The sequence below is a fragment of the Narcine bancroftii genome, chromosome 5, assembly GCF_036971445.1.
Source record: "Narcine bancroftii isolate sNarBan1 chromosome 5, sNarBan1.hap1, whole genome shotgun sequence".
NCBI lineage: Eukaryota > Metazoa > Chordata > Chondrichthyes > Torpediniformes > Narcinidae > Narcine > Narcine bancroftii.
Genome location: NC_091473.1, coordinates 185,721,873 through 185,745,752, shown reverse-complemented (window position 1 = coordinate 185,745,752; position 23,880 = coordinate 185,721,873). Strand labels below are relative to the sequence as shown.

Genomic DNA, 23,880 nt, shown 5'->3' with positions numbered 1-23,880 from the left:
TGAGGTCGCATCTGGAGAACTACGTGCAGTTCTAGTCTTGTGGAAGGATGGACTGGCTTTGGAGGTGGTGCAGAGAAGGTTCACCAGGTTGATTCCAGGGATGGGGTGGAGTTGGCCTATAAGGAGAGATTGACTCGCCTGGGACTGTACTCGCTGGAATATAGAAGAATGAGAAGAGATCTTATAGAAATGTATAAAATTATGAAAGCCGTAGATAAGATAGAGGTAGATAAGTTGTTCCCATTGGTGGGAGAGACCAAGATCCGGGGAGTAGATTTAGGACAGAGATGAGGAGGAACTGCTTTTCCTCAGAGGATGGGGAATCTGTGGAATTTGCTGCCTGTTGAAGCAGTGAAGGTGACCTCAGTGAATATATAAGACAAGGTTGGATAGATGTTTACAGTTTGGCAATTAAGGGAGATGGGGAAAAGGCAGGTCGGTGGCGATGAGCCGATAATCAGGTCAGCCAGGATCTCATCGAATGGTCGAGCAGACTCAGTGGGCCAAATGGTATCTCCTACTCTTATTTCTTGCGTTCTTATGTTCTTCCCAGAACACGCACACTGACAACACTGGCTGTAGGGGTGTGCTTACCTTAGAGGGGGGGGGGGTTGTTTTGCTGCTGGTGTGGACCTTAAAGATGTGGATGCTGGAGAGCGGAGACACTACGTGGCTCCACTGGGTCCTGCTGCCTGGTCCTGATAGCAATGGTCCCATACAAGCTTTAATTCCTGCAGCCATAGAGGTCTGTGCCCCAGATGGTGGCACCTGTGCTGGGCGGTGGACCTCGAGGGGTTGGAGACCCCAGACCAGAAACAGGGAGAACACCCCATCCCCCCAATGCCCAGTTGAGAAGGAGGAGGACAGGAGATGACCCTATGGGGAAGGTAACCACAGCAGTTGACCAGTGAGGGGCTCAGCGATCAAAGGACCCACACAGGGCTGTGGGGGCTGCTGGTGACCGGCTGGTGGAAACCAGGTATCGGAATCAGGATTTGAGAGGGGGCTGAGGGCAAAAAGGGGCTTCGGGTGCTGAAGGCTTCCATCCGAGCACTCTCCAACCCCCTTCCTTCTCCATTCAGAGAACTATCCCCTCCTGACCCACCACCTCAGCTTTTTATTCCTACCTTTCCACCTGTGACCTCTTACCTGTTGGCCCATGCTTACCCACCTTCCCCCTCCTCCTGCCCCTTCCCCTCCTTTCCTCCCCCTGCCCTTTCCTCCCTCCTCTCCTACCCATGCCCCTTCCTCCCTCCTCTCCTACCCCTGCCCCCTCCTCTCCTCCCCTGCCCTTTTTTCCCTCCTCCCCTGCACCCTTCTCTCCTCCCCCTGCCCCTTCCTCCCTCCTCTCCACCTCCCTCCATTCATGCACCTCTTATTATTCCCTTGAAGAAGGGCAGCCCCGAATTGCTGATTATATCCCCAACAGGTCGAGTTGTCTTCGTGATCCCCACCCACACCCTCCGACCTTGACTCTGATTGGTCGTGCCCACCCCCAACCCCCCATGGACATACTGGTGACCACACCACACAGAGGTTTGACCGCGTTGACTATGTGGCAGAGGAAGGTGAGGATCCCAAGGAGGGAGCTGCAGCGGAAGATGGCATCGTCGAAGACCTTGATGCACTTGGCATAGGGTTCACCGAGTTCCTTGTTGCAGAGTGTGCCGATCTGGGAGATCCAGCGGTAGATATTGCGCAGAATCCGCACTGGGGGCAAGGAGGAGTGTGAGGGCAGTTCAGTCATGGAGGTCAGTTCAGGGGCTGAAATGCCAGGTACACTCCCCACCCCCTCACCCACATCCACCCCCACCCATCCCTCAATCCCCCTCACTAACCCAGCCCCACCCACTCACCCCCACCCATCACCTAGCCCCACCCCTCACCCCCACCATAACTCACCCCATCACCCAATCCCACCCCTCACCCATTCAGACCCACCCCATAACCTAACCCCACCTAGTTGCCCCACCCACCCCTCACCCCATCCCCACTACACCCCCACCCCATCACGCAATCACACCTCTCACCCAACCCCATCCATCACCCAGTAACCCCCATCCACCCTTCCCAGTCACCCAAATCCAAACATCACCCATCACCTGGTCACCCCCACCCACACCTCAAAACATCACCCATCCCTCACCCGGTCACCCCCATCCACCTTTCCCAGTCACACAAACCCAAACATCACCCATCACATGGTCACCCCCACCCACCCCTCGACCTATCATCCACCGTTCACCCGGTCACCCACATCAACCCTGCTCCATCACCCACCCCTCATCTTTCAGCCACCCTCTGAACCAAACCCTCACCAAACCATCAACCCCCATCCATCCCACCCTTCTCTCCTCACCCCTACCCCTTCAACCACCCACCCACCTATCATCCCTCCACAAACATCACCCAACCCATCCCAAACCCCTCCCCACCCCTCACCCACACCCATCCACCATCACTCATCACCGCACACGCACCTACACTCCTCACCCCATCACCCAGTCATTCATCCCCACAACTCACCCTTAAACTATCACCCCCTCTCAACCACGCCCATCAACCCCTTCACCCACTCAGCCTATTAACCAAAACCCCACACTCAGCCCCCATCACTCCCTCACCTACACCCATCCTTCACTTGTGGAGAGACCTTCACTCTGTGTCTGACCCTGGGAGTGTGTGACGGGACGGTGTGGAGGGAGCTTCACTCTGTGTCTGACCCCGGGAGTGTGGGATGGGACGGTGCGGAGGGAGCTTCACTCTGTGTCTGACCCCAGGAGGGTGCGATGGGACTGTGTGGAGGGAGATTCACTCTGTGTCTGACTCCAGGAGTGTGTGATGGGACGGTGTGGAGGAAGCTTCACTCTGTATTTGACCTTGGGAGAGTGCAGTCACTGGGAAGGCAATGCACGTGGGGTGGGCCTTGTTTTACCTACCAATGTGCCTGATTGAGTCCTTCATTGCTAGGAAGAACTTGTGCACTCGAACACCAACGCCCTTGGCAGACTCTGCGATGGCCTTGATCTTTTCCAGGGCAGCTGCAATGGCAAATGAGAACCAATATAACTCTAAGGCAGTGAATCAGATTCAGAAACAGGATTTATTATTATGAACGTCCTAAAATTCGTTGTTTTGCAAATATTGCTGTAAATTACATTGAAAAAATAATTTAATTGATTTAAAAGGCAGAAAATATGAGGTAGTGTCAGGGGTTCTTTGTCTGTTCAGGAATCTGCTGGTGGAGGGGAAGAAGCCGTCCTTGTTCCGCTGAGTGTTCATCTTCAGGCTCCTGGACCTCCTTCCTTTTTTTAAATTTTTAAACACTATGAACCATATCAATCAAAATACAAACAAACATTTCCCTCTTGAATATACACAGTGGGGGGGGAGTCACGTGATGGAGTAGTGGCCGGTAGGGGAACTCCAGCCCTCTCCAGAAAAGTTAAAAAAAGATAGAGAAAAAGCAAAGGCACAAACTTAAAAACCAAAACAAAGTAAAAGTAAAAGTGTAGAGAAAATGGCAGCGAAGAAAGAAAAACCAAAAACAACAGGAAGAAAAGAAGAAGGAAAGACGTCGGAAGAAGAAGGTGAAGGCCTTACCTGTACGAAGAGGCCCGCCGCGGAGAGAGAAGCCCGCTCCCGCAGGTCAGTGGAAGTTCCGTGCTCGGGACTACAAAAATGGCTCGCAGAGCCGAGTAAAAGAGCGCAAACGCGCACAGCGCGAGGAGTCGAACATGCGCGATGCGCATGAGAAAAAACACACTGACGGGAGGGGGATACAGCTGCGGAGTCGATCTCCACAGCTGAGAGAGACACCTGCAGCACAGCAGCAGGTGCAGAACACAGACAATAACGACAACAAGAAAGAAGAGGGTAAAACGAAAACAAGGAAACAACAGATGGTCAATCCAGAGGGAGAAGAAGAAGAAGAACATAGAGAAATGGAAGAAGAAGAGAAAGGCAAGACAATGGATGTATCTTTTTTAAAGAATATATGGAATCAGTGAAAGAATGGCAATTACAAGAATTTAATGAGATAATAAGAATGCAGAAGAAAAAATGAATAAAATAGAAATGGTCATGTCAGAGATAAGAAAAAGAGTGGAAAATATGGAAGAACGAGAAATAATTGTAGAAATGGAAGTAGAAGACTTAAAAGAGAAATTAGAAGAATCTAATAAAAAAGTTAAAGAGGCACAGGAGCTGTTAGCTCAGAAGATAGATATAATAGAAAACTATAATAGAAGAAATAATATAAAGATAGTGGGCCTTAAGGAAGATGAAGAAGGCAAGAATATTAGAGAATTTATAAAAGATTGGATCCCCAGGGTCCTGGGAAGACCAGAATTACAGGAAGAAATGGAAATAGAGAGGGCACATAGAACTTTAGCCCCGAAAACACAACCGCAGCAAAAACCAAGATCCATTTTATTAAAATTCTTAAGATATACAACAAGAGAAAATATATTGGAGAAAGCAATGAAGAAAGTAAGAGTGGACAAAAAGCCACTGGAATATAAAGGTCAAAAAAATTTTTTCTATCCAGACATAAGTTTTGAACTCCTGTAGAAGAGGAAGGAGTTTAATAAAGCAAAAACGATCCTATGGAAAAAAGGATATAAGTTTATGTTAAGGTACCCAGCAGTACATAAAATAGTTATTCCAGGGCAACAAAACAGACTATTCTCGGATCCAGAGGAAGCAAAAAAATTTACAGAACAACTACAAAACAATCAGAGAGATGAAGACATGTAATGAGAGTATAAATGACCACGAACTATATGTATGTGTGTATAGGGGTATATCTGTGTATATATATATAGTGTGCATACATGAATGTATCCACATTTAGAGGAAAATATATAGAGTATAGACAAGAATTAATAAGGGAGGGAAATGGAATAGAGGGAATAAGGAGGGAATTAAAAGAGTGACCTTTGTTACATATGAAAATTGAAATCTTTTCCGGGGGGGCTGGGTGGGGAGGAGTTACGGTGACTGCAAAATCAGCTGACATTTCCGAGTGAATTCGCAAATCCAAATGGAGAGGGGAGATGTGGTTGTCATACAAGGGATAAAGGGCAAATCAGGAGGGGGAGGATGAATGGGGTTAAAGAAATTTTAAATAGGAGAATAAGGAAAAAGTTTGATGTTTTAGAAATGTTGTCTTATAAAGTGTTCAAAACAAGAAAGTAGAAATGGACAAGAAGGAAAGGTGATGATGGAGAAACGGAAAGGGAAGATAAACAAAGTATAAAATGGCTATGTTGAACTATATGACTTTAAATATTAATGGAATACATAACCAAATTAAAAGGAAGAAACTGCTAAATTTACTGAAAAAAGAAAAAATTGATATAGCATTTGTGCAAGAAACACATTTAACTGAATTGGAGCACAAGAAATTAAAGAGAGATTGGGTAGGACACGTAACCACAGCGTCGTATAATTCAAAAGCAAGAAGAGTAGCTATATTAATTAGTAAAAATGTGCCAATTAAAATAGAAGAGGAAATAATAGATCCAGCAGGGAGATATGTAATGATAAAATGTCAGATATATTCGGAGTTTTGGAATCTACTCAATGTATATTCACCTAACGAAGAAGATCAAAAGTTTATGCAAGATATTTTTTGGAAGATAGCAGATACGCAAGGGAACATACTAATAGGAGGGGATTTTAACTTTAATTTGGACTCAAACATGGATAAAATTGGAAAAAAAAATAACAGAAAGAACAAAGTAACCAAATTTATAATTAAATCGATGCAAGAAATGCAACTTTTGGATATATGGAGGAAACAACACCCAAAGGAAAAGGAATATTCAGATTATTCGGGTAGACACAAAGCATACTCAAGGATAGACCTATTCTTGTTATCAGCCCACATTCAAGGGAGAGTTAGGAAAACAGAATATAAAGCTAGACTATTATCGGATCACTCACCCCTGTTATTGGCAATAGAGCTAGAGGACATCCCACCAAGAATCTATAGATGGAGATTAAACTCCATGCTACTTAAAAGACAGGATTTTAGAGAATTCATTGAACGACAAATTAAAATGTACTTTGAAATAAATACGGAATCAGTGAAAGATAAGTTTATACTATGGGATGCATTGAAAGCGTTGATCAGAGGGCAGATAATAAGTTATGTAACTAAGACGAAGAAGGACTACAATCGGAAAACTGAACAGTTGGAAAGGGAAATAACAAATACAGAAAAAGAATTAGCAATAACGGAAGATACAACTAAAAGAAGAGAATTGGCAGACAAAAAAATAAAATATGGAACACTACAAACATATAAGGTGGAGAAGAACATAATGAAGACAAAACAAATATTATGAGCTAGGAGAAAAAATGCACAAAATTCTAGCATGGCAGCTTAAGACAGAACAAACTAAAAGAATGGTATTGGCATTAAGGAAAAAGGATAAACAAATTACATATAATCCGAACAACTATATCAAACAGAAAACGAAGGGAAAGAAGACAAAATAGATGAAGTTCTAACTAAAATTGAACTACCGAAATTAAAAACAGAGGAGCAAAATAAATTAATAAAAGCATTTGAAATATAAGAATTACAAGAGATAATAAAAAAATTACCAAATAATAAAACACCAGGAGAGGATGGATTCCCAATAGAATTCTATAAAACATTTAAAGATTTATTAATTCCTCCCCTCCTGGAAGTAATCAACCAGATTGATAAAACACAAAACATAGCAGATTCATGCAAAACAGCAATAATTACAATAATACCAAAGACAGGGAAAGATCCACTAGCACCAATATCTCCACTTAACACTGATTAAAAGATAATAGCTAAACTATTAGCAAACAGATTGGCCGACTATGTACCGAAAATAGTAAATCTAAACCAAACTGGATTTATTAAAAAAAGACGAACAATGGACAATATCTGTAAATTTATTAACTTAATTCATGCAGTAGAAGGAAATAAAACTCCAACAGTAGCGGTTGCTTTAGACGCAGAGAAGGCCTTTGTCAGAGTAGAATGGAATTATTTATTCAAAGTACTACAAAAATTCAGCCTACCAGAGAAATATATTAATTGGATTAAAGCATTATAGAAGGGTCCATTGGCGAAAGTGACAGTAAATGGATATATATAGGAGGAGTCACGTGATAGAGTAGTGGCCGGTCAGGGAATTCCAGCCCTCTCCCGAAAAGTTAAAAAAAGCACAGAAAACACAAAGGTACAAGATTAAAATTTACAATAAAGTAAAAACAAAGGTGAGAAGGAAATGGCAGCAAAGAGAGAAAAGTCGAAAACAACGGGAAGAAAAGAGGAAGAAAGAACGTCGGAAGAAGAAGGTGAAGGCCTTACCTGTCCGAAGAGGCCCGTCGCGGAGAGTGAAGCCCGTTCCCTAAGGTCAGTGGAAGTCCCGGGCTCGGGACTACAAAAATGGCTCACAGAGCCGAGTAAAAGTGTGCAACCGCGCATGAAAAAAAACACACTGACGGGTGGGGGGATCAGCTGCGGAGTCGATCTCCACAGCTGAGAGAGACACCTGCAACACATCAGCAGGTGCAGGACACAGAAAATAACGACAACAAGAAAGAAGAGGGTAAAAAGAAAACAAGGAAACAACAGATGGTCAACCCAGAGGAAGAAGAAGAAGAACAGAAAGAAATGGAAGAAGAGAAAGGCAAGACAATGGATATATCTTTTTTTAAAGAATATATGAAATCAGTGAAAGAATGGCAATTACAAGAATTTAATGAGATAAAAAGAAAAAATGAATAAAATAGAAATGGTCATGTCAGAGATAGGAAAAAGAGTGGAAAATATGGAAGAACGAGAAATAATTGTAGAAATGGAAGTAGAAGACTTAAAAGAGAAATTAGAAGAATCTAATAAAAAAGTTAAAGAGGCACAGGAGCTGTTAGCTCAGAAGATAGATATAATAGAAAACTATAATAGAAGAAATAATATAAAGATAGTGGGCCTTAAGGAAGATGAAGAAGGCAAGAATATTAGAGAATTTATAAAAGATTGGATCCCCAGGGTCCTAGGAAGACCAGAATTACAGGAAGAAATGGAAATAGAGAGGGCACATAGAACATTAGCCCCGAAACCACAACCGCAGCAAAAACCAAGATCCATTTTAGCAAAATTCTTAAGATATACAACAAGAGAAAATATATTGGAGAAAGCAATGAAGAAAATAAGAGAAGACAAAAAGCCACTGGAATATAAAGGTCAAAATTTTTTTTTCTATCCAGACATAAGTTTTGAACTCCTCAAGAATAGGAAGGAGTTCAATACAGCAAAAATGATCTTATGGAAAAAAGGATATAAATTTATGTTAAAGTACCCAGCGGTACTTAAAATAGTTATTCCAGGGCAACAAAACAGACTATTCTCGGATCCAGAGGAAGCAAAAAAATTTACAGAACAACTACAAAACAATCAGAGAGATGAAGACATGTAATGAGAGTAAAAATGACCACGAACTATCTGTATGTGTGTAAAGGGGTATATCTGTGTATATATATAGTGTGCATACATGAATGTATCCACATTTAGAGGAAAATATATAGAGTATAGACAAGAATTAATAAGGGAGGGAAATGGAATAGAGGGAATAAGGAGGGAATTAAAAGAGTGACCTTTGTTACATATGAAAATTGAAATCATTTCTGGGGGGGATGGGTGGGGAGAAGTTACGGTCACTGCAAAATCAGTTGACGTTTGCGAGTGAATTCGCAAATCCAAATGGAGAGGGGATTATGTGGTTGCCCGACAAGGGATAAATGGCAACTCAGGAGGGGGAGGGGAGAATGGGGTTAAAGAAGTTTTAAATAGGAGAATAAGGAAAATGTTTGATGTTTTAAAAATGTTGTCTTATAAAGTGTTCAAAACAAGAAAGCAGAAATGGATAAGAAGGAAAGGTGATGATGGAGAAACGGAAAGGGAAGATAAACAAAGTATGAAATTGCTACGCTGAACTATATGACTTTAAATATTAACGGAATACATAACTAAATCAAAAGGAATAAACTGCTAAATTTACTGAAAAAAGAAAAAATTGATATAGCATTTGTGCAAGAAACACATTTAACTGAATTGGAGCACAAGAAATTAAAGAGAGATTGGGTAGGACATGTAACAGCAGCATCGTATAATTCAAAAGCAAGAGGAGTAGCTATATTAATTAGTAAAAATGTGCCAATTAAAATAGAAGAGGAAATAATAGATCCAGCAGGGAGATATGTAATGATAAAATGTCAGATATATTCGGAGTTTTGGAATCTACTCAATGTATATTCACCGAACGAAGAAGATCAAGAGTTTATGCAAGATATCTTTTTGAAGATAGCAGATACGCAAGGGAACATATTAATAGGAGGGGATTTCAACCTGAATTTGGATTCAAATATGGACAAAACTGGGAAAAAAATTAACAGAAAGAACAAAGTAACCAAATTTATAATTAAATCGATGCAAGAAATGCAACTTTTGGATATATGGAGGAAACAACACCCAAAGGAAAAGGAATATTCATATTATTCGGGTAGACATAAAACATACTCAAGAATAGACCTATTTTTGTTATCAGCTTGTATGCAAGATAGAGTAAGAAAAACAGAATATAAAGCTAGAATATTATCGGACCATTCACCCTTGATATTGACAATAAAGTTAGAGGACATCCCTCCAAGAATGTATAGATGAAGATTAAACTCCATGCTACTTAAAAGGCAGGATTAAAATGTAAAAGACAAATTAAAATGTATTTTGAAATAAATACGGAATCAGTGAAAGATAAGTTTATACTATGGGATGCAATGAAAGCGTTCATTAGAGGGCAAATAATAAGTTATGTAACCAAGATGAAGAAGGAGTATAATCAGGAAACAGAGCAGTTGGAAAGGGAAATAGTAAATATAGAAAAAGAATTAGCAATGAAGGAAGATACAACTAAAAGAAGAGAATTGGCAGATAAAAAAATAAAATATGAAACACTACAAACATATAAGGTGGAGAAGAACATAATGAAGACAAAACAAATATTATGAGCAAGGAGAAAAAATGCACAAAATTCTAGCATGGCAGCTTAAGACAGAACAAGCTAAGAAAATGGTATTGGCATCAAGGAAAAAAGACAAACAAATCACATATAATCCAACGGAGATCAAGGAAAACTTTAGAGAATTCTATGAGGGAAAGAAGGCAAAATAGATGAATTTTTAACTAAAATTGAACTACCAAAATTACAAATAGAGGAACAAAATAAATTAATAGAACCATTTGAAATAGTAGAAATACAAGAGATAATAAAAAAATTACCAAATAATAAAACACCAGGAGAGGATGGATTCCCAATAGAATTCTATAAAACATTTAAAGATTTATTAATTCCTCCCCTCCTGGAAGTAATCAACCAGATTGATAAAACACAAAGCTTACCAGATTCATGTAAAACAGCAATAATTACAGTAATACTAAAGCAAGGGAAAGATCCACTCGCACCAGCATCATATAGACCAATATCATTACTTAACACAGATTATAAGATAATAGCTAAACTATTAGCAAACAGATTAGCAGAGTATGTACCTAAAATGGTAAATCTAGACCAAACTGGATTTATTAAAAAAAGACGCACAACAGACAATATTTGTAAATTTATTAACTTAATTCATGCAGTAGAAGGGAGTAAAGCGCCAACAGTAGCAGTTGCTTTAGATGCAGAGAAGGCCTTTGACAGAGTAGAATGGAATTATTTATTCAAAGTATTGCAAAACTTCAGTTTACCAGAGAAGTATATTAATTGGATTAAAGCATTATATAAGGGGCCATTGGCGAAAGTGACAGTAAATGGATATATATCAAAACAATTTAACTTCAGCAGGTCAACACGGCAGGGATGCCCACTATCACCCTTATTGTTCGCGTTAGCTATAGAACCACTAGCAGAATTGATAAGAACAGAGAATAATATAAAAGGAATAAAAATAAAAGACAAGGAATATAAAATCAGTTTATTTGCCGATGATGTTATAGCATACTTAACAGAACCAGAACTATCAATAAAAGAATTATATAAGAAACTGAAGGAATATGGAGAAGTGTCGGGTTACAAAATTAACGTATATAAAAGTGAAGCAATGCCTATGAATAATGTGGATTTCTCAAAATTTAAGAAGGAATCATCATTCAGATGGCAAATGCAAGCAATAAGATACCTAGGTATACAAATAAATAAAATCCTTGGCCATCTATATAAACTCAATTATTATCCACTAATGAAAAAATTACAGGACGATTTAGAGCATTGGAAAGATTTACCACTAACACTAATAGGAAGGATAAACTTTATTAAAGTGAACATTTTCCCAAGGATACAATACCTATTTCAGGCATTGCCAATACACTTGACAGAGAAATTCTTCAAGGAGTTAAAGAAAATAATAAGGAAATTTTTATGGAAAGGGGGGAAACCGAGGATAGCACTAGATAAATTAACAGAATGGTATAAAGAAGGAGGCTTACAACTGCCAAACTTTAAAAATTATTATAGAGCCGCACAACTAAGATACCTATCAGAGTTTTACCAAACAAGGGAAAAGCCAGATTGGACTAGATTAGATCTAGATAAAATAGGGGAAAAGATACCTGAACACATATTATATAAATGGGATGAAAAATTGGTACAACGTAGGAGTTCTCCAGTATTACATCATCTACTCAATATTTGGAAGAAGATTCATGTAGAAAGGAATAAAACAAATTATCAATTACCAAAACTAATATTGACGCAAAATCAGTTACTCCCTTTTACAATAGATAACCTTTCCTTTAGTGAATGGGAGAAAAAAGGGATCAAAAGAATAGAAAATTGTTTTTCAGGAAATAGATTATTATCCTTTGAACAAATGAAAGATAAATACAATATAACTCAAGATACAGTGCTGGCATATTACCAATTGAGATCCTACTTGAAGGACAAATTAGGAAGCAGTCTGAGTTTACCAGAGGGAAGTAACTTTGAATATGTGATTACAGATACAATGATAATCAAAAGATTTATAACAAATATGTATATTAAACTGCAAGAAAAGGAGAATGAGGAAACAAATGGTAAAACTAAACAAAAATGGGAACAAGATTTAAATATAAAGATAAAAAAGGAAACATGGGAGAAGTTATGTTCTTGAACGATGAGAAATACAATAAATACGAGGTTACATTTGATACAATATAACTGGATACACAGGCTATACATTACACCTCAAAAGTTAAATAAATGGGACCCAACAATATCTGACAGATATTTTCGATGTAAAAAAGAAATGGGAACAACAATTCATGCAATCTGGACATGTGAGAAAGTAGAAAAATTGTGGGAAGATCTAAACCATATATTAAATAAAATTATAGAAAACAATATACCAAAAAATCCAGAGATCTTCCTCCTAAGTAACATAAAAAACAAAGAATTTGGAATTGATTTGGATGGTGTACAAAAAAGATTTGTTAAGATAGCTCTAGCTGTAGCAAAAAAATGTATTTTGTCAACCTGGAAATTGGAAGAAAATTTGAAAATACAACAATGGTATATAGAAATGAATAAATGTATTCCATTAGTAAAAATAACATATTGTTTAAGAAATAATATTGAAATATTTGAACAAATATGGGAGCCTTACATGAAACACAATAGAGAAAACCTACCGGGGACATTCACTACCTAAATTAACGAAAGGAGAAGGAAATGAAAAGAATTGACTCAGTGGAATTTCTTGTTTATTTTTATTGAATGACAACATTGCTTGACTGGTTTAATGTATCTTAGATTTTGTACTTTAAATGGATGGGGGGGGAGGTAGGGAGGGTGGGATGGGAGGAGGGGGGGGGAGAAAATGACACTGTATTTATTTGAAAAGGAAAATGTATGTATCATGGTCAATGTGGTTTATGGTGTGAAAAATAATTTTTTTTTAAAAAAATGGATATATATCAAAACAATTTAACTTAAGCAGACCAACAAGGCAGGGATGTACACTATCTCCCTCACTGTTCACGTTAGCTATAGAACCACTAGCAGAACTGATAAGAACAGAAAATAAAATAAGAGAGATAAAAATAAAAGAGAAGGAATATAAAATCAGTCTATTTGCAGATGACGTTATAATATACTTAACAGAACCAGAAATATCAATAAAAGAATTACATAGGAAATTGAAGGAATATGGAGAAGTATCGGGGTACAAGATCAACGCAAATAAAAGTGAAGCAATGCCAATGAATAATGCAGATTTCACAAAGTTTAAGAAAGAATCACCATTTAGATGGCAAACACAAGCAATGCGATACCTAGGTATACAACTAAATAAAAATCTCGGCCATCTATATAAACTAAATTATCATCCATTAATGAAAAAATTACAAGATGACTTAGAGCATTCGAAAGACTAACACTGATAGGAAGGATAAACTGTATTAAAATGAATATTTTCCCAAGGATACAATACCTATTTCAGTCATTACCAATTCACCTAACAGAGAAATTCTTCAAGGAGCTAAAGAAAATAATAAGGAAATTCTTATGGAAAGGGGGGAAACCGAGGATAGCACTAGATAAATTAACAGAATGGTATAAACAAGGAGGCTTACAACTACCAAACTTTAAGAATTATTATAGAGTCTCACGATTAAGATACCTATCAGACTTTTATCAAACAAGGGAAAAACCAGATTGGACCAGATTAGAACTAGATAAAATAGGGGAGAAGATACCTGAACATATACTATATAAATGGGATGAAAAATTGGTGCAACATAGGAAGTCATCGGTATTACATCATCTCCTCAACATTTGGAAGAAGATTCATGTAGAAAGGAATAAAACAAATTACCAACTACCAAAACTAACATTGACACAAAATCAACTAATCCCTTTCACAATAGATAACCTTTCCTTCAGGGAATGGGAGAAAAAAGGGATAAAAAGAATAGAAAATTGTTTTTCAGGAAATAAATTATTATCCTTTGAACAAATGAAGGATAAATATAATATAACTCACGATACAATGTTTGCATAACACCAACTGAAAACTTACTTGAAGGACAAATTGGGAAACAGTCTGAGGTTACCAGAAGGAAGCAATTTTGAATATGTGATTACAGACACAATGATAATTTAAAAATTTATAACAAACATGTACATCAAACTGCAAGAAAAGGAGAACGAGGAAACAAACGGTAAACCTAATCAAAAATGGGAACAAAATCTAAACATAAAGATAAAGAATGAAACATGGGAAAAGCTATGCTCCGGAACTATGAGAAATACAATAAACACAAGGTAACGCATGATACAATATAATTGGATACACAGGCTATACATCACACCTCAAAAGTTAAATAAATGGGACCCAACAGTATCAGACAGATGTTTCGCTGTAAAAAGGAAATGGAAACAACAATTCATGCAATTTGGACATGTGAGAAAGTGAAAAAATTTTGGGAAGATCTAAACCAGATATTAAATAAAATCTCAAAAAGCAATATACCAAAAAAACCCAGAGATCTTCCTCCTAAGTAATATAAGAAATAAAGAATTTGGACTCGATTTGGATGGAGCACAAAAAAGATTTGTTATGATAGCCCTAGCTGTAGCAAAAAAATGTATTATGTCAACCTGGAAATTAGAAGACAAGTTGAGAATACAACAATGGTATATAGAAATGAATAAATGTATTCCATTAGAAAAAATAACATACAATTTAAGAAATTACATCACAATAATTCGAACAAATATGGGAGCCATACATGAAACACAATAGAGAAATCCTACCGTGGACTTCCACCACCTAAAAAGACAGAAGGAGAAGACAACGATAAGAACTGACTCAGTAAAATTTCTTGTTTATTTTTATTAAGTGACAACATTGTTTAATGCGTTTAATGTATCTTATAAATTGAACTTCAAATAAATGGGGAAGGGCGTGAGGGAGGGAGGGAAGGGAGGGGGGAAAACGGGGGAGAAAATGACACTGACAAGAGAAAAAAATGTCTGTGTGTATCTTGGTCAATATGGTTTATAGTGTGAAAAATAAAATTTAAAAAAAACAAGAAAATTGTGTCATCTACTTTTACACACTGGATCAGGTCATTTTGTCTTCTCATTCTGTCATTTTAAGAAGTGGAGATCCACGGTAGGCCCTCTCTGTTGTGTTCCATGTACGGTTCCCAAATTTGTTCAAATAATGTGACTATTTTTTAAATTTATGTTATTTTTTCCAATGGAATATATTTATTCATTTCCATGTACTATTGCTGTACTCTCAGGCTCTCTTCTGATTTCCAAGTTGACATTATACATTTTTTTGCAACTGCTAACGCTATCATAATAAATCTTTTTTGTGCTTCATCCAGTTTAAGGGCTAATTCTTTACTTTTTATATTACTTAGAAGAAAGATCTCTGGATTTTTTGGTATGTTGCTTTTTGTGATTTTATTTAATTCCTGATTTAGATCCTCCCAAAACTTTTTCACTTTCTCACATGCTCAAATTGCATGTACTGTTGTTCCCACGAAAACTTCGATCTGATAATGTTGGATCCCATTTATTTAACTTTTGGGGCGTAACCAATTATATTGTATCATGTGTAACCTTGTGTTTATTATATTCTTCATAGTTCCAGAGTATAACTTTTCCCATATTACATTTTGTATCTTTATGGTTAAATCTTTTTCCCACTTTTGTTTGCATTTATAGCTTATTTCATATTTTTCCTTTTCTTGCAGCTTGATGTACATGTTTGTTATAAATCTTTTTATTATCATTGTTTCTGTAATCACATATTCAAAGCTGCTTCCTTCTGGTAATCTCAGCCTGCTTCCCAATTTGTCTTTCTGGACCTCCTTCCTGATGGGAGCAGTGGGAAGGGGGCATGGCCTGGGTGGTGGTGGGGTCCTTGGGGAAAGAGGCTGCTTTCTCGAGACACCCCCTCTTGTAGACGTCCTGAACGGAGTGAAGGCTGGAACCCGTGAGAGTTCACAACTCTCTGCAGCCTTTTTTCTGTTCTGAGCATTGGCACCTTCACTTCTGACAGCGATGCATCCAGAGAGACCACTCTCTGTGGTCCGAGACCACTCTCCGTGGTCCACCTGTAGAGATTGCCAAACATCTTTGGTGAATCTCCTCAAACTCCTCGCAAAATGTAGTCGCTGGCGAGCCTTCTCCGTGATGGCATCGACGTGGAGGCCCCAGGACCGACCCTCGGAGATGTTGGCACCCAGGAATTTGAGGTTCTCGACCTTCGACTCTGCTGACCCCCTCGACAAAAGGACTGGGTCGTGTCCTCCTGGTTTCCCCCCTCTTCCTGAAATCCACAATCAGTTTTGCTAATGTCAAGCGCAAGGTGGTTGTTGGGACGTCAGCCCATCTCTCGCCCTCCTGTTCACTTCCTCATTGCTCCCTGTGATTCTGCCATTGACTGTGGACTCAGCACGCGTCTTTGGGGTGCGCCTGTGTTGACTGTCAGTGAGGAGGAGACATTGTTTCCCATTCATACTGACTGTGGTCTTGCAATGAGGAAGGATCCAGTGGTGTCTGAGCCTTGGATGAAGCAGGAAGCTCTTACCTCCCCCTCCCCTCTTCCCTGCTCTGTCTTTGGGCTGCATTTGGTGGATGTTCTGGAAACTTGGCTCAAGGCCTTTGGAATTTCAGGAGTTTGGCCCCAGCGATGTATGTCTCATATTCACCTCAAGAATACATCCGTGCTGACCAAGATTCCATCTCCAGCTCATCCCAATCAATGAGCTTCACTTGAAGTTCACTTCACTAGTGACCTATTGTGGACACTCAACATCTCCTCACTTGTCAGGAAGGCGCGACAGCGTCTGCAGTTCCTGAGAAGACTGAGGTGGGCAAGGTGACTGGCCACCATCATGTCAACCTTCTACAGGAGCTCTATCGAGAGTGTCCTGCCTGGCTGCAGCACCATTTGGGTACAGTCGCTGCAGAGAAATTGATCAGAGGACCGTAAGAATAGCAGAGAGGATCACGGGAGTCTCTTCACCCCCCCTCACCCCCGTTGACATGCTTGTTGTCTGAAATCATCGAGGACCCCCTTCCACCCCTGCACACGCCATCTTTCAGCTGCTCCCATCAGGGAAGAGATGCAGGAGGATCAGGGCCAGCACCACCAGGCTGAGGAACAGCTTCTTCTCATGGGCAGTGAGAACGCGGAACGACCAAAGGAAACTGCTCGTACAAATCCTCTGCGGCACGACTATTTACAAAACGATAATTTATGAATTCATCTCCTTCATCTGTATTGAATGACTGTACATGTGTCATATCTGGGTGTGTGTCTGTGTGTTTTGCCCGAGGACTGGAGACAACTGTTCCATCAGGCTGTACTTGTGTAATTGGGGTGACAATAAACATGAATTTAAACTTTTATGTATGGAAGTGATTGATATGTGTGTGTATCATGGAGAAATGCTGTATCGCCAGGTTGTAATATGAACAGTCAGATGATAATAACCTTGAACTTAAACCTTTCCAATCCATGCAGCTGGCAAGATGGTGTTTAAACTTTGTCATTGTCCCATCCCCTCGCACATCTTCTGGCAGCTCTCCCACAGATCCACCAACATCCCCCCCCCCCCCCACCCTCTGTGACAGAGGGCCAGAGGGGGTTACAGAGACAGGGAGGGGTGTAGGGGACCGGAGGGGGTTACAGAGATAGGGAAGCATGTGGGGGAGTGGAGGGGGGTTACAGAGACAGGGAGGGGCTATAGGGCCCTCTCACTTACAGATGAGAGGCTCCTTGGCCTTCTGCATGAGCTCCCTTGTCTGGTTCATGGCCAGCTCGGCTCCGCAGGCAATCGAGTCAGACCCCCGGGTGAAATTGGTGACAATGTTCTGCAGCGGACCTTCCACCACGAGTCCGAAGGCCAGGACCATCAGGAAGCCCTTTCCCTGTCCTGGCAATGAGTGAGGGTGGGGGGGGGGAAGGTGGTGTAGGGGAGAGAGCAGTGAAGGTGGAGAGGGAGGGAGGGAGGTGTTGGGGTGGGTGGTGAGGGAGGAGTTGCGGGGGAGTACAGGGGAGATGAGGGTTGTTGGGGTGCGTGGGGGCAGACGGTGGGTGTGAGTGGTGGGGAGAGTTGGGGAGAGGGATAGCATAGGGGAGGAAGGGAGAAATGGTGGGGGGGGTTGTTGGTTGTTTGGGAGTGATCAGGGTGGAATGATGGGTGCAAGGTGGTACAGGGTGTAGGGAGAGAACATGAAGTGGATGTGTGGGGAGACAGTGGTGAAGCGGAAAGGAGAAAGACAAATCCCACTATTAATCCTTCCATCTCCATTCAGAGAGCTACCCCCTTCCCCATCACCCCTCCCACCCATAACCACCTATACCTTTGGCCCCCTGCCCCTTCCTCCCTCATCCCCCTGCCCCTTCCTCCCTCCTCTCCCTTTAGATCCCGTGAACGCTGCATGACCTGCTGACTTTCTCTGGCACCTGTACACACCACACTCAATGCCAGCCCCTGCAGACTTTCCTGTTCCACCCTGGGACAGCAGGGGGGTGGTGTCAGGGTGAGAGGCAGGACTACTAGTGATGGTTAGAGAGGCCTACGGGTAACAGCGCATGAGGTGGGGGGGGAAGGAGCTGGATCTGAGGGGTTGTACAGCTGCTGCATTGCCCCCTCAAGTGGGAGAAACACGTTGGAATGGAATTTCGTGGGTCAGCAGGACTTTCATGCCATCAGACATTGGAGCAGAAATAGGCCATTCAGCCCATCAAGTCTGCCTCGCCATTTAATCATTGAGCTGATTCATTTCCCCCACTCAGCCCCACTGCCCTGGCCTCCCCAGAACCTTTGGTGCCCTGGCTCATCAAGAATCTGCCAATCTCTGCCTTAAATACACGCAATGACCTGGCCTCCACCATCTCCCATGGTGACAAATTCCACAGATTCACCGCCCTCTGGCTGAACCAATCCTTCCGTGTCTCTGTTCTAAGTGGAGGCCCTTCCATCCTGAAGTTGTCCCCTCTTGTTAGAGACTTTCCCACCGTGGGGGAACAACCTTCCAACATCGACTCTGTCTATGCCGTTCAACATTCAAAATGTTTCAATGAGATTGCCCCCTCATTCTCCGAAATTCCAATGAGTACAGGCCAAGAGCTGTCAAATGCCCCTCATATGATAACCCTTTCATTCCTGGAATCATCCTTGTGAACCCTCTCCAACATCAGCACACCCTTTTGTAAAAGAGGAGCCCAAAACTGCCCACAATTCTCCGAGTGGGGTCTCACCAGTCCCTTATAAAACCTCAATGTCACATCCCTTACATTCTATCCCTCTTGAAATGAATGCCAGCATCACATTTGCCTTCCTCACCATCTGCAAGTTGACCTTCAGGCCATCCTGCACCAGGACTCCCAGATCCCTTTGCATCTGGGGGCCAATAGTCTGTCTGTTAATTGTTTCTCAATTGAAGTGCATGCCACGCCCTTTCTGACATTGCATTTCATTTGGCCACTTCTCTACCCATTCCCCTAATTTCTCAGAGTCCTTCTGCAGCTGCTCCTGAACCTGGTAGGCGTGTGTTTTGCGCCACCGAGACCTCTTTCCCGATAGCAGCATTGAGAACCGAGTGGGCACTAGGTGGGGCAGATTGCTGCTGCCCTCCTGATGTCAGCGAGGAGCTGGTTTTGCCTGTGACGTCCATTACCTTTTGTGGGGCTCTCTGCTCGGGAGGGGGATGTTGGTGCTCCCGCACTGGGGCTGTGATACGGTCGGTCAGCGCACTCCCCGCACCTCTGCCAAAATTTGCCGGGGTTTCCGATGTCATACCGAACATCCGCAAACCCCTAAGCGAGTCAAGGCACCGACGTACTTTCTCCATGTGTGTTGGGTCCAGGAAAGATCCTCCAAGATAGTGACTCCCAAGAATTTGCTCACCCTCTCCACCTCTGATCCCCCACTGGATCGTCCACCTCTGGTTTTCCCTTCATGAAGTCCACGACCAGCTCTTTGGTTTTGGTGGCATTGAGTGTGAGGTTGTTGTTGGTGCACCATTCGCCCAAGTTTTCAATCTCCCTCCTGTATGTTGATTCATCACCCCTTTTTATATAACCCACTCCCGTGGTAAAATCAGCGAATTTGTAGATAGTTTTATTGTAAGACCGAGCTGCACATTCACAGGTGTAAAGTGAGTAGAGCAGGGGGCTAAGAGCACAGCTGCAGTACTGATAAGAGATTGTAGAGGAGAAGATCTCACTGATTGTGGTCTGGAGGTGAGGAAATCCAGGACCCAATGATACAGTAGGGGTGTTAACACACAGGTCTTGGAGTTTGCTGATCAGTTTTGAGGGGTCAACTGTGTTAAATGGCAAACTGTGGTCGATAAATATGTTTTTGCCGTACAGGTGTTCCAGGGCTTTGCGTAGAGCCAGTGAGATGGCATCCACCGTGGACTTGTGGCTACGCGAGGCAAATTGGACAGACAGAGACTGATATGCTTCAACACCAGACTTTCAAAACACTTCATCCCTGTGGTAAGTGTTCACTGACCTTCGTAAGCTCTGGGGGCACAGGAAAAGGGGGGAAACCCCCGTTGGAACGAGTGGGGTAGTAAGGAGTGGAGGGGCCAAAGGTCCTCAAAAGGTTCTGGAGTACCAGGTGACGCGTGCGGTGGGGGAGGCAAGGTGGATTGGCGGAGCCCGGCGGTGACGTATTGGTAGGGCGGGGCCGGGCCGCGGGCGCCTTGGGGTGATGGACAGGAGATCGGGACTGGCGTGACGCGGCGGTATGGGCGGGGTATGAGCGACCGAGAGGAACGGCGTCGGTGTGACCGTGGTGTCGGGTGGGATGGGCGTAGCCCAGCGAAGAGCCGCGTGTCGTGACGTCAGGTGGGCGGGCAGGCGGGGCCGATGTGTAACTCGGTCTGGGTTGGCGATTGACGCGCGTGTCGGCCGTTGCCTGGAGACAGCGCCGGGCGCGACCACTCACTGGAGAAGATGTGGGGGAACATGAGGAAGACGTTGACGCGGATTTTGGCTGACAGACCCATGCCCAGCCCCAGCATCACGCCGACGGTGATGGTGACCACCAGACAATACCAGAGGTTGTACTCCTGGATGAAAAGGACGAAGAGTCCGAAGAGGCTGGTGAAGAGAAGGCCGAAGAGGAACCCCCCCAAGCTGCGTAGACACTCCCGCGTGACGTCATGGGCGGGCAGTCGGGCGGCGCGCGGCGTGCTCGGGGCATTAGTCAGCGGCCGGAGGCGGTCGGCGCGCTGCAGACAGGGCAGTGCCAGGCAGCACGGGGATACGTCGTCGACAGCCCAGTGCAGGCCCCGCCGCCGCCGCCGCCGCTCCCGCTCCTGCTCCAGGCGCCGGGCTTGGCGCTTCTGCCCGCTGGCCAGGTACACCCAGCGGAGGAGGCAGGTCCGCAGCGTCTCCTTCCAGTGCACGTCCTGCGGCTGGTTCAGCTTCCGCCACGCGGCCTGGGCCAGCGGCATCGCCATCGGGGTAGAGGCGTCAGCGGCGCTGCCTGTAGGGAGGGGGAGGCCGGGGTTAGCGCGGGGTCCGTGCGGTCGCCCTCCCGCGGCGCTCCCTCCCTCCCTCAGGGATGGCTCCCTCCCTCCCTCCCTCAGGGATGGCTCCCTCCCTCAGGGATGGCTCCCTCCCTCCCTCCCTCAGGGATGGCTCCCTCCCTCCCTCCCTCCCTCCCGAGGCGCTCCCTTCCTCCCGAGGCGCTCCTTTCGTCAGGGATGGCTCCCTCTCTCTAGCGGCACTTCCTTCCTCCTAGGGTGCTCCCTCTGGTCCTACAGTGCTCCCTCCCCGCTGTCCGTCCCTTCCGACTACCTGATAAATCTCGCGGTGCTCCCTCCTCACCACCCGATCCCTCTCCTGGTGCTCCCTCCCTACAACCCAATCCCTCCCTGCACGCTCTCTCCTCATTGCCCGATCCCTTCTGCAGCGCTTCCACCTCACCTATACTCCCTTTGGCCTCCTACTGGCTGTCAGAGCAGCTTAAAACCACCTTCTCCAGACCCCAATCTAACAGTTTTACAGTTATTATTTAAATTCCGATCCCACGGCTGATGGGACTTGAAGCTCTGGATGCTATTTTACCCACTGCAGCCATCAACACATCGCAACCCTTCCGCTCATTCTATCTGTGCGCTGATTGAAGCCAAGCATCTCCCAATTCTCTTCCCAGGCCACCCCTTTGGTATTATCGACCCCATTCTCATCCCAAAGAAAGTTGACCGATCCTACCTTTTCCTCTCAAGCAGGTGGATCTGCAGCTACCTGTTATAATTTGAACAGTAACAGCTGTGCTTGGTGACAAGTCTGTTCCAGAACACACAATGGGCACTAATACTATGGAGCTGGTTCCAGAATGTTGTCAGCTGATCCCTCGGCCAATTGTGATTGGCTGCCAGTGTTACCATTCTAAAGCTTCTGGTTGGCATAGCTGAGAATGTAAGTTTTAAAGTGATATTGCAGAGAACATTCCATGGATTGTTTTGATGATGAAGCATGGTTGAAGAACAACAACTCCATGTTTGGCTAAGACAGTAAAAGACAATTAACCTTTGGGTGAGGGACACAACCCTGATTAACAAATCCCAAGTGAATTCTTTCATGCTTTTTTTTGGGAAGGTTGTGGTCACAGCCCCGGCAAAACCCTCCCCACCATCTACAGGGGTCGCTGATGTTGGAGAGCAGCAGCAATCATCAGGGACACACCCCACCCAGCACATGCTCTGTTCTCGCTGCTGCCACCAGGAAAGAGGTGTCAGTGCCACAAGACTTGCACCCACTAGGTTCAGGAACGGCTGCCCCCCCTCCACCGTCAGACTCCTCAACCTCAAACTCAATCACGGACTCATTTAAGAACTCTTCATCTTGTAGTTTTTTTTTCCAGATTGCACAGTTTGTTTATATGTCTATGTTGAGTACAGTTTTGTTTTTGCTCTACTAATAAGTGGTAATTCTGCCTGGCCCACAGGGGAAAAATAAATCTCAGGGTTGTATGTGATATCGTGTATGTTTTTCTTTGGCTTGGCTTTGCGGACGAAGATTTATGGAGGGGGTAAAAGTCCACGTCAGCTGCAGGCTCGTTTGTGGCTGACAAGTCCGATGCGGGACAGGCAGACACGGTTGCAGCGGCTGCAGGGTAAAATTGGTTTGTTGGGTGTTGGGTTTTTCCTCCTTTGCCTTTTGTCAGTGAGGTGGGCTCTGCGGTCTTCTTCAAAGGAATCGTGTATGTACTCTGATAATAAATCTGAAGTCTGAATATTCTGGAGGGTTGGAAATTGATCTGTATGAATATGCAACCTATGAGCCAAGTGGCAATCTTCCTTGTGCTTAGCTGCTTGTGGGAGTCCCCTCTTGCTGTAATGGAGTTCTCACGCATTGTCTTTTTCTTTTCTTTGGCTTGGCTTCGCGGACGAAGATTTATGGAGGGGGTAAAAAGTCCACGTCAGCTTCAGGCTCATTTGTGGCTGACAAGTCCGATGCGGGACAGGCAGACACGGTTGCAGCGGCTGCAGGGGAAAATTGGTTGGTTGGGGTTGGGTGTTGGGTTTTTCTTCCTTTGCCTTTTGTCAGTAAGGTGGGCTCTGCGGTCTTCTTCAAAGGAGGTTGCTGCCCGCCAAACTGAGGCGCCAAGATGCACGGTTTGAGGCGATATCAGCCCACTGGCGGTAGTCAATGTGGCAGGCACCAAGAGATTTCTTTAGGCAGTCCTTGTACCTTTTCTTTGGTGCACCTCTGTCACGGTGGCCAGTGGAGAGCTCGCCATATAACACGATCTTGGGAAGGCGATGGTCCTCCATTCTGGAGACGTGACCCACCCAGCGCAGC

General features: G+C 43.3%; 1 protein-coding gene across 9 annotated transcripts in view; it reads right to left on the bottom strand.

Moving 5' to 3' along the window:
- Window positions 1–22,397, bottom strand: part of dcst2 (DC-STAMP domain containing 2) — a 32,917-nt gene extending 10,520 nt beyond the window's left edge. For 2 of the 9 annotated variants that reach the window (XM_069940142.1, XM_069940143.1), the window contains exons 1-5: window positions 22,141–22,255; window positions 21,014–21,556; window positions 17,813–17,983; window positions 2,940–3,041; window positions 1,516–1,710 (exon numbers count right to left, since the gene is read on the bottom strand). In XM_069940142.1, the coding sequence (XP_069796243.1) occupies window positions 1,516–1,710; window positions 2,940–3,041; window positions 17,813–17,983; window positions 21,014–21,556; window positions 22,141–22,153 (1,024 nt within the window). In that variant the 5' untranslated portion in view covers window positions 22,154–22,255. Of the gene's footprint in view, window positions 1–1,515; window positions 1,711–2,939; window positions 3,042–17,812; window positions 17,984–21,013; window positions 21,557–22,140; window positions 22,260–22,287 lie in introns of those variants that run through there. The other 7 variants (XM_069940135.1, XM_069940141.1, XM_069940138.1 and 4 more) reach the window with 6 other exon arrangements.
- Window positions 22,398–23,880: the final 1,483 nt, after the last annotated feature.